This window comes from Dromiciops gliroides, chromosome 5, assembly GCF_019393635.1.
Source record: "Dromiciops gliroides isolate mDroGli1 chromosome 5, mDroGli1.pri, whole genome shotgun sequence".
Classification (NCBI taxonomy): domain Eukaryota; kingdom Metazoa; phylum Chordata; class Mammalia; order Microbiotheria; family Microbiotheriidae; genus Dromiciops; species Dromiciops gliroides.
The window spans coordinates 192,262,756-192,274,798 of record NC_057865.1 but is presented as its reverse complement, the minus strand read 5'-3'; the positions used below and the strand labels follow the sequence as shown (position 1 = coordinate 192,274,798).

General features: G+C 35.4%; 1 protein-coding gene across 4 annotated transcripts in view; it reads left to right on the top strand.

Moving 5' to 3' along the window:
* The window catches only part of LOC122728221 (activating transcription factor 7 interacting protein), a 140,247-nt gene that overhangs the window by 104,810 nt on the left and 23,394 nt on the right, over positions 1-12,043 (top strand). For all 4 annotated transcript variants that reach the window (XM_043966544.1, XM_043966546.1, XM_043966545.1 and 1 more), the window contains exons 7-10: positions 3,763-3,839; positions 4,341-4,429; positions 5,497-6,132; positions 10,073-10,137. In XM_043966544.1, the coding sequence (XP_043822479.1) occupies positions 3,763-3,839; positions 4,341-4,429; positions 5,497-6,132; positions 10,073-10,137 (867 nt within the window). The remainder of the gene's footprint in view (positions 1-3,762; positions 3,840-4,340; positions 4,430-5,496; positions 6,133-10,072; positions 10,138-12,043) is intronic.

Genomic DNA, 12,043 nt, shown 5'->3' with positions numbered 1-12,043 from the left:
TGACACTTAATAGCTGTGTGACCCTTGGTAAGTCATTTAACCCTCATCACCCCGCCGCGTCTCCCCCCCCCCCCCCAAAACAAAACACTAGAAAATATAGGGATAAATGGGGCCTTGCTTAAAATGATAAATAATATGTATCTGTTTGTAAAACCAAGGGCAAGTATTATCTGTAACTGGGATAAACTTAAAACTTTTCCAGTAAGGTCAGGGATGAAGTAAGGATGTCCATTATCACCACTTATTCAGTATCATACTAGAAATACTAGCTATAGAAATAAGACGAGAAAGAAATTGAAGGAATACAAATAGGCAATGAGGAAACAAAACCATCACTCTTTGAAAGTGATATATGATAGTGTACTTATAGAACCCTAGAAAATCAATTTTTAACCTAGTTGAAACAATTAGCAACTTTAGCATCAGCATTTCTATATGCTACCAACAGGACCCAGCAGGAAGAGATGGAAAAAGAAATTTCATTTAAAATAATTGACAGGGGCAGCTAGGTGGCGCAGTGGATAAAGCACCGGCCCTGGATTCAGGAGTTCCTGAGTTCAAATCCGGCCTCAGACACATGACACTTACTGGCTGTGTGACCCTGGGCAAGTCACTTAACCCCACTGCCCCATTAAAAAAAAATTAAATTTAAAAAAAAATTAAAAAAAATAAATAAAATAATTGACAACAGTATAATAGAGAAGTCAAACCTAGAGATTATATGACACAATTACAAAATACGTCATACAAATACAGATCTAATCAATTTGAAGAATACTAATTGCTCATGGGTAGGCCAAGCCAATGTAGTAAAAATGACAATATTAAAGTTAGTTTACTTATTCAGCGCCATACCAGTCAAACTACCAAATATTTTATAGAGCTAGAAATAATAGTAACTAGCATTCTTCTGGAAGACCACAAAGTCCAGAATATCAAGAGATTTAATTTTTAAAAAATATCTAGTAGTTACAGATTTAAAAATTTTTTACAAAATGATAATCATGAAAACAGTTTAGTACTGACTAAGAAATAGAGTGGTGGCTCAGTGGAATAGATTAGGTACACAGAACACAGTAGTAAAAAACCATAGTAATCTTGTTGACATTTAGTAGTTCAGTAGTTTTTAGTTCTTCATGATCTCACAGACCACAGCACACCAAAACCATCTTTGAGGTTTTCTTGGCAAAGATGCTGGAGTGAGTGGTATGCTATTTCCTTCTTCAGTGGATTAAGGCAAACAAAGGCTAAGTGACAGCTACTAAATAAATTACATAGTGTCTGAAATTGGATTTGAACTCAGGTCTTCCTGACACCAGATCCAGCACTCTTATCTACTGAGCCACCTAGCTGCCTCCACAATATAATCTCCAACCGCTAACATTCTATCTCAGGGACTCATTTTTCTTATGTAGGCAGTTGAAATAGCTCTCTAATTGGTTTCCTGGTCTCTTCCATTCTCTCTAACCTTATCTTCAAACAGCTACCACTTATATATCTAAAGTCCAGAGCTAACCCTGTCATTACATTGTTCAAGAAACTATGATGACTCCCTTTACTTTAGTAACTGGTTCTTATATATTTAGAAGTGCATTATCAACTTTGCCTTTTCCCTCATCTTCCTTTAAATTAGTTATTAAAGTGAATCAAGAATTTTTCACATCTTCCTTTTGGCAAAGTGTAAGAGAATTTTAATGGATATCTGAAAATTTGAAGTTATCAGGAATTTTGATACAATTTCTCTGTGCCAGGTTTGTGATCTGGTTTGTAAACTTCTTGACCTTTTTTAATTCCATTTGTCCCATGGATCTGACGTATACTTAAAAAAAAATGTTACTTCTGCTTTTCCTTCCTCCAAATGCTGACCACTGTGGTTCCCTCTTACTCGTAGATTCCTTCACATGTTAAATATTCTTACATAATGATTTACCACCTATATCCACTGATATCTATTCTTTCCATTTTGCATATGGTAGGTATTTGCTTCTAGAGCCATATCCTAAGTTCCATCCCCTCCAAATCTCAGTGACACCTGTGTCATACTTGCTTCCTTTGGTTAGTCTTAATTTGATTATATTTTGTACATTTGTGCAAAGAAATTTGTAGTCATGGGCTTTATTTTTATATATCCAATAATAAATATCTGTGAATTAATGGTCTTCTCTACTTCTTTTATGGCACTTTACTGATCTATGTGCTGTGCAGTTTGGCAGATATATTTAGTTTTCTCCTTAATGTCATTTTCACATTATTAAACAATAGGTACATTCCCTAACTGGTCATGAAGCCATATTTTAAACCATCATCCAGAAATCCAAATACTTTTCTTTGGAGCCCCTACTTTTGACAAGAATGATGAAAAAAGTACATATGCCACTAAAGTTTGTATTTCTTGCCCAGAATTTCACAGTCTGTAGCATCATTTTCCAAATAGTTGTCTAATTTTCAGATATCATCCTGAGATTTATGTCTTAGATACATAGCTAGGGAAGAAAACAGACTTAAGCTAAACATCTCAACCATAAAGTCTGTCAACTTGTACTTGTCTCTTCTTTTTCTTCCCAGTATGGATGACTTTCTCTTTTTATCATTTGTGCTCTGAAATATCATGCCCTTGAGGATAAGCAGCTCTTTTTTACTTAGATTCAGCTTCTATGGGAAAAATAATATACCCTTTTGGGGGGGGGCGGGGCAATGAGGGTTAAGTGACTTGCCCAGGGTCACACAGCTAGTAAGTGTCAAATGCCTGAGGTTGGATCTGAACTCAGGTCCTCCTGAATCCAGAGCTGGTGCTTTATCCACTGCACCACCTAGCTGCCATCATATACCCTTTTTATAGCTCTTAAGTAGATATGAAGCAACTAAGAGTTAATCAAATCTCATGTCCTTTATCTACTACATTGAATTATGACAAATAATAATCAGAATCAGCACCCAGAGACATGAATCCTAGCATCACTGGGTGTCATCTTGTCTGATTTGCTGTTCAGTTTAGTTGTTTCCTTTATAGTATACCTAGCAGGTATTTAGAGAATCAAATAATTTTTATTTATTATTAGAGCTAGAAGGTAATTTATCTTGACTAAGATGGATTTTAGATTCCTGTCAAAGCTTTCATTTAAGTTGGAACTGGCCTCTAGTTTCCATCTACATCTTACCTGTTCCTTTCTCTTCTCTTGTCTCACACACAGCAGTTATACTTTAAATTGCTTCTACTTGATATTTCCACTTTGCTCTTTCAGCACCTTCTGTTTCATAGTGTTTCAATTTCACTTGTTTGATTTCACAACACTGCCCCCTTCAAAGCTCTGTATTGTATGTTTCCTATTTCTTTTAAAAAATAAAGTTATTTAGACTTCATTTTTTGAGTTTTTATGGAATTGCAGGATAACCCCTTGGGATGATTGGAAACATGCTAGAATTTTTTTTTTTTTTTTTTTGGTGAGGCAATTGGGGTTAAGTGACTTGCCCAGGGTCACACAGCTAGTAAGTGTTAAGTGTCTGAGGCCGGATTTGAACTCAGGTACTCCTGACTCCAGGGCAGGTGCTCTATCCACTGCGCCATCTAGCTGCCCCTAGAATTTTTTTTTTAACTGAGATTTTTTTTACCTAGATCCTTAATTGGTCTTGACAGAGTAAGAATAAAACCAAGTTGAAATTAGTATATAAAGAAGCAGGTTGACAAAATATCTGAAGTTCTTGTTTGTTATATTTATTGTCTGAGACTTAAAAACGTTTGTGAATGCATATTTTTCTTTTCAGAATCCACCAAATCCACCTGTGTCACCAGGGAAGTCATCTGCAAATGAAGTTGTCAGCATTAATAACCTAACTTATAGGTGAGAACTAAAATGTATAAAATTCACATTTTCAGGAAAGCCAATTTGGAATGGGAAAAATGAAATTTAATCATATATAATGTATACTGAATTAATCTTTCATGGTTTCCCTATTTTCTGTTCTCCTGATAAAATTTAATATTGGAATTAAAAATAATTTACCCCTGAAAATCATTGTAAAAAACCATTTGTGCTAAAGTAGTATTATTTTAAGTAACTTAGAAATGATTGGGAAAAGTTTTGGGGGGTAAATTATAGTTTTTTAAAACTTCTTAATCTTTGCCTTCACATTGAAACTGAACAATCATTCTCCAGTTTTGTTGCCCATAGTGTTTGGAATTAATATCTCCTGGATCTTCTACATTTCTGCCTCAGTGCATCCTATCTTTACTACAAAACCAAGATTTTGCATCCTTTTGATACTTTTTCTTTATTACTTATTGTTTTTCACTGTTCTATGTGTACCTCTTGGGAATGTTGATATTAACATTTATTCTGTAGAAATGCTGGCACTGTGAGGCAGATGCTGGAGTCTAAGAGAAACATAGGAGAAAGCACACCATCACCTTTCCAAGCCCCTGTCAATGCAGGTAACAAAGCTCCTTTCACCAAGATAAAAAATACATTTTAATAAGTTTTAGGTTTTATATTTTTGCCTTTTTCTTTTTAAGCATTTAGAAGCAGGAATGAAACGGAAAAGAAATAGGAGAACATTTGTTTATACTAGAGCACTAAACATAATTATACTCTTGGCATCATTATTATAAGACAGTCATCTTAAAATTTTAGATGAGTAAATCTCAGATGGGGTATCATTTTGGCTTAGTTTGTGTTGTAGATAAATGTCTTAATGTTGTACTCATGTAGTGATTACCTTGGCATCAGAAATTATTAAGCATTTGAATAGAATGGATAGTAGATAAGTATAGAAGTCAACGAAACTACAAAAGCCCAATAGTACTCCTATTCATGTGTTTTGCTCTGTGTTTTGGTCACATTTTCATTTCCACATCCACTGTTCAGTTCATCTGCCACATTCATGCTAATCAGAATTTATTCTTTTTGGTCCAAGTCATTCTAGTTAGGATTGGACCAATCAATTAGACTATGTATTCATTAACTATATCTCCTAGACAATTCAGGAAAAACTTGTTGCAAGGAATAAAATATTCCTTAATAATAAAATTTCTGGTTTTCAAATAGCTTTTACCAAGACCTCATGATCCTGTGATGGTGATAGTAATCTTTCAAATGAATTTATTTTAGTGGCTTTTGAAATTACATCTTAAGTTTATATATTGCTTTTTATAAGAGTAGATCACATTATTTTCCTCATTGTTTATTTTTACTATTTTATGTTCAGAAGTTAATTAGGTCTTGGCATTGTGTCCACCAGAACAGGCTTTTATTAGTGAAATGATATTTCTTTGCATATTAATGATCATTTTCAAGCTCTCTCTGTACTAATGAACGCAATAGAATTTTCTTCAAAAATTCTCTGTACTCAGTTGTTTTAAGTCTAGATGCGATTTATGAAAGTTATTATGCTCTCTGAAAATTAACCTGATATTTGAAGGCTTTTATTACTTTATTAACTCAGTTGATAACTAAAGTTGGAAGTAACTCACTGAAATTCATAATAATCTTTTCTCTATAGTATCTTCAACCAGCCTTGCTACCCCGCAGACAGTGGTCAGCGGTCAACCTAAATCTCAACCTCCAGCAACCTCTGGTTCCTTGACGGCATCAGTTCTTCCTGCACCTACTACGGCTCCTGTAGTTGCTTCTACCCAGGTGTCTAATGGAAACTCGCAACCCACAATATCTTTACAGTCTTTGCCAGTGATCTTACATGTACCTGTTGCAGTATCCTCCCAGCCTCAACTCCTACAGGGCCACCCAGGGACTTTGGTCACTAATCAACAGCCTGGCAATGTTGAATTTATTTCTGTGCAAAGTCAGTCTGCAGTTAGTGGTCTTACCAAAAATCCAGCACCCTTGCCATCAACAAACCCCACTAAACCAAATAACAGCCCATCTGTACCCAGTCCTAGTATTCAAAGGAACTCTCCAGCCAGTGCTGCACCGTTAGGAACAACACTTGCAGTACAGGCTGTTTCAGCAGCACACCCTATTGCACAAGCCACAAGGACTTCTTTACCTGCAGTAGGTACTTCAGGACTGTATAATCCAGCCAGCAATAGAAGTTCCATACAGATGAAAATTCCACTTGCTGCATTTGGTACTACTTCTGCTGCTGAACCTAGCAGTACCACAGTTCCATCTAGAGTTGGTAAGTTATCATGGTTTTAGTGTTGGTGATGGCAGTGAGGAAAATATACTTTGGAAAATAAAACTTTATGTCAGTATCTAGGCTAGAGTTTCTAGCCACTTGCATAGACAGGGTAAATAAGATTCCCTTGAAATCAGTTAATCATTCACATCTATAAATGGGGGGAAAATGACCTATTGGAAGTAAGGAGAGGCTAAAAATTGTATACTACAAGTTTTTTTTTTTAAAGTATATACCTTCCATGCATATCAGACAAGTTATTTTAACTTTTTTCAAAAGTTATTATGAAACAAGTATCTTGCATAAAGGAAATAATCCTCCTAGGAAGAAGAAGAATATCAAGTCCCTACCCATGTGGATTTGAGCTTTCAAATTCCACATTCCTCATCTGTTTCTTTTGGTATCTCCAAGGTAAAACCTTAATTGTTTAGGGTTTTTTTTTTAGCACAGTTGAAGGGTGGAGGGAGAGGGGGAGAAACAAGGAAATGAAGTAGTATTGTCAGATTTATTTGCCATACGAAACCATAGTGTTTGAGTGTATGTTAAATGTAAAAAATATATAGTTATCAAAGTGGCAAATTCTAGGGTTGTAAAATTTCCCAGTTATCAATCAGGAAATGATGTTCAACAATAGATTCTAAAGAAAAAGATACCTTTTGAAAATGATAAAATGTCAAGCATATTGTCATAATCCAATTTTTTTTAGTAACCATAGTGGGTATCTTGATATGCGTGTGTGATCTGACTTATTCAGTAGCCAGCACAAACTGGTGTAGAGCTCAGTGACACTTCAAGGCCCAAATAATAGTTTAATCATAGTTTAAGTCTGTTGACCAAGACTTAGCATCAGCTCAGTCAGTACACAAGTCTAGTCGAACAGTGTGTGCCACTGTGTGTGTGTGTGTGTGTGTGTGTGTGTGTGTGTGTGTGTTTATGATAATTTATTTTTTAAATCTCATCTTTTGGTTATAAGCAAAAATAATGTTGAACTTTTTTCATTTTTAGCTACAAAAGAGCTAACTTATTCTATAAGTATGTGAAGGCATGAGTAGGAATTCTTATTTCATGATTCAAGATGAAACATCCCTATTTTACAAACCTTTTCCTAGGAGTTTTCCTCTTGGGATCTCTTTCTGGAGGTGATTGGTGGGTTCTTTCAATTTCTATTTTATATTCAGCTTCCGGATTATCAGGGCAATTTTCCCTCAGTTTCTTGGAAGATGATGTCTAAGCTCTTTCCTTGATCATGGTTTTCAGGTAGACCAATAAATTTCAAATGATCTCTCCTGGACCTATTTTCCAGGTCAGCAGTTTTTCCCAGAAGATATTTCACATTGTCCTCTGTTTTTTATTCATTTGAATTTGCTTTATTGTGTCTTGATTTCTCATAAAGTCACTAGCTTCCATTTGTTCAATCCTAATTCTTAGGCAATTATTTTCATCAGAGAGCTTTTGTACCTCCTTTTCCATTTGGCCAATTTGACTTTTCAAGCTGTTGACTTTTTTCTCATGTCTTTCCTGCATCACCCTCATTTCTCTTTCCATTTTTTCCTCTACCTCTCTAACTTTATCTTCAAAGTCCTTTTTGAGCACCTCTATGGCCTGAGACCAATTCATATTTTTCTTGGAAGCTTTAGAGATAGGGGCCCTGACATTGACATCTTCCTCTGAGGGTGCACCTCATTCTTCCTTGTCACTGAAGAAACTTTCTATGGTCCTCACCTTTCTCTGTCTGCTCATCTTGCCTTTCTTTTACTTGACTTTTAGCTCCTTAAAGTGGAGCACTGTTTCCAGGCTGCACTATCCCAAGCTTCAGAAGTCCCAGGTGGTATGATTTAAGGAGAATCAGGTTCTTCATTCACCTGGTCTGTTCCCTGGTCCTTAGATGACCCCAGACCAACTTGCTAATCAACCAGCTTTGTGTTCTGTGGTTGTCAGATCTGATGAGCCTGTGCCCCTCCCCAGCCTACCACTGCTACTCAAGCCTACCTCCTGGTTTCCAGCAGGGGTGAAAAACCCAAGCTCTGCTTCAGCACCAGCATAGACCCCTGTAGTCTCCCCCCTGCCAAGGGCTCAGCCCTCTCACCAGACTGTGAGCTTAGTTCCAGATGACATTGGCACTGCAGCTGATTCAGAGGCTCTGGAGGTCTCCTTCTCTGGTGAGGCCTTCCTGGGACTGGATCTGTGTCAGGGTGACTGTGGTGTTGGGCTCGACTCCTTTCTCAGCACAGCAGCTCCCTCCTTCTGACCTTCCAAGCCGTTCTTGGTTGAAAAATGATATCAGCACATTTTTCTGTGGGTTTTGCTGCTCCAGGCATTGTCCTTTGGCATTATTTGGATGTTTTTTGGAGTGATTATGTCTCCCTGCCTTTCCTCTGGCATCTTGGCTCCCTACAAACCTTTTCAATATTGCTAGCATGTTTACAAATATAGTCATGAATGGGTTTGATTGGGAATGGCTTAATAGAGGACAGGTTGTTTAAATATACAGTAATTGTTCTATGTAAACAGGTCCACATTCTGGAATATCTCTAATCTTGATATTTTTTATATGTATGTGTATTTTTGTATATGTATATACATCAAAGTGTGTTATTTCAAACATAAGCATATGTAACACTCTAAATAGATGATTCTGAATCATCAAAGAAGGATTAAATTGTGTCTATTTGATTTTCATTTTCATCTATCTTACTATATTTAAATTCTTTGAAATTAGTGACTCATTTATAGTGCATCTTTGAACATAATTAAGCAGAACATTGGACCATCCAAGACACTCTATTCTCCAACTGTGTAATCATGCAGACAAATCTCTAGTTTGATTTCTTGACATTGTTCTCAATACCAGGATATCAGGGTGATCCTTAAAGAAGTGTTGGTTGTGATATGTCATCCAGCATTCATTGATCTTTACTACCAAATGAAATGTATTGTAGAATTGAAAATTATACCTCTTATTTGATCTTCACAATAACCTTGTATCCAGGCATTATTATCCTCATCTTACAGGTGAGGAAACTGCAGTTCAGCAAACATGTCATTTAATCTTTCTGACCACCAGTATAGTAGTCTTTCTATTACCATAGAAGTTACCAGGGAGTTCTAATGAAAGCTCTATTCTGAGATTGTTGAATTCATCTTTAAGGGATACTTTAGTTAATAGAAGCAAATGTTTACAGAATATATTATTTAATTGGACTAATTAATTCTAAATTTAATAGAAATATTTTGGAAATTTAAAAGATAGGAAAATTTCCATTCCCCTTACTGGCCTGTTTTTCCTTTTTCCAAAAGGACTGTGAATAAACAAAGAGAAAGGTGCAGATAAAGTTGGCTATTTTATTCATCAGTTTTAGTTTCTTCTGTTGCCCTGGACAAACATGTTTATTTAATCAATTATTTTCAAGAACTTGAACCTAAGAATTATTTTATTAGATTGAGTAGTTATATATTTATTCAGTTTTCTCATTATATAGTAATTAGCAAACCAAATTAAAGAACCCCAAATCACCAAATTGTATTGAGAAATACAGTTCAGTTTTGAATTTTGAAAAACATAAAGGTTATTTCACACCATAAGAATGATTCATTTGATTAGCAATTTGTTGTTATTTAAATTGACTTGGATTTTATCAGCTCTGCCCCAGGAGGAGTAAAATTTAATGGTGTTTCAGAGGTGGAGCCAAGATGGAGAAGAGAAGCCAGGAAGTTGATTGAGCTCTCCCAAGTTTTCCTCAGAAACAACATTAAATCAATGCTCTAAACATATTCTGAAGCTACAGAATCTACAAAAATTTTATGGTGTTTTGTTGGACGGTTTGGGGCTGGTTTTTTTTAAGAGAAAATCTTTATTTTCTTTAAAATAGTCTAACTTTTAGAACATTTGTTATGTTGTATGCAGCTGTAGTTGAAAAGAAAATTTGTTTTCTTTCCTCAGAGAACCAGACCAACAAAACTACAGATGCTTCTGTGAATAAGAGAGCAGCTGAGAATACACCACAGGTAGGATTATTCTTCATAATAAAATCTTAATTAAAATCCACAGGGTTAACGATTTCAATGATTCTCATGACTTTTTTAACCAACTAGTTTGCACAGCTGTTCATTCAAATGCTTTCCTTTATCTCTTAAATGGTTGACAAGAAAAATATTCTTCTTTAGTGGTACTGTTAGAAATGTTTCCATTATAGGTAGTACTTGTTTTAGAGTATTACATAATCTCTGCTTGGATTGTACACATGAATTCTTAGAGCAGTCTAATTGAGTGCCTTGATGCACTGCTAACAATTCTGTCTTGATAAAGGAAAAAAAAACCTGGTGTTTATCTTCCTTCCATAAATAATTATTTTCTTGACTAATTTTAGCTTTTTATAGCTTATCAAGTTGTCTTTATCAGAGCTTATCAATTACAATTTAAAGATTGTCCAGCGATTCTTAAATTGCCTTTCTTTAATCTGTTGGGGGTTTTTTGTTGTTTTTTTTTTGGTGAGGCAATTGGGGTTAAGTGACTTGCCCAGGGTCACACAGCTAGTCACAACTGTCTGGTCTAGATTTGAACTCAGGTCCTCCTGAATCCTGGGCCGGTGTTCTATCCCCACTGCACCACCTAGCTGCCCCCAATCTGTGTTTTTTTTAATGAGATACTTACATTGTCTTCATTTTTTTCACTCTTTTAGTTTTATTATTTCTTGATGTCTCATAAAATCATTAGAGTCTGTTATTCTGATTTTCAAGGAGATTTTCATTTTTATTAAAGGCATAAAAAAACTAAGGATTTCAATTAAATACCTAAAACATGGTATTATATAATAACAAACTAGCACCATCATTCATAACCAGTAACTCATGTGGAAGGTTGATGGAAAAGCCAGAAATAGAACCAAGAGGCTTTTGGTTTTGAATATATATACTTACTAGGTCCTCTCTCTCTCTCTCTCTCTCTCTCTCTCTCTCTCTCTCTCTCTCTCTCTCTCTTTCTCTCTCTCTTAAATCTTCAAAGTTAACACCTTTCAAAAGAAAAAAAAACACAGAGCTCAGGCTTATTATTGGGATTTTGCAGTTTGGGGGCATTTTTCTTCTGGAAGGAGGCTCTTGACCAGATGCTATAGTTTTTATTCTTCTGGTGAGGAATCAAACTTGCCTACTTCTCTCTCATCACCAACCCTCTTTGAGAGATTTCCTAAGTAAGAAGATCTCATTCTGACTCCACTGATTTAGGATTTGTGGTAATTTAGGGTTAGGCAGAAGATAACCTTTAGGGAATATATTCATTTGCATATCATGCAACTAATTACAGTTTGTAGTTATTTAATTCACTAAAGTACATTAAAGCACCTTTTCTTGGGATATATCCTGGCAACACTTTAAGTTATTAAGATAAGTAAAAAACCTACATTTTTAAAAAGCATTCCATTCTTATTTTTCACAAATTTAGACTGACCTTTTCCTTAAAATTTTTGTAAGTTAGTCAGGATACACCTTACTTGATATGGATGTAGATATTACAGAACCTATAGTGTAAGTGTCCACATTTGTTCCATGAAGCCAACTTGATAAGCTATGTAGGTTACATGGGAATCTAGCCAAATTTTCTCTTTGTGTGGTTAAGTAATCTGGTTCCCTACAAAATCTTTTTTTTTATGCTGTGTTCCCCTTTTTCTAGAAGAGTAAAAAGTGTTTAGGAGTTTTGTTTCCCATTTCTTAGGTGTTTGAAAAACATACATGTTTGAGATTGCATTAAAACATTAGAAATTAAAGCATAGAGCTGTGGAGGGTGAAATAAAAAATGACTGAGAAAACAAAGGTTCACTCTTCTGAGCATAACATTTATTTAGCAGTGTATAAATTTACCAAACCAATTGCCTAACAGATTGGGACCAGGCCATCCTCAGCTTTGGCACTGGACCCT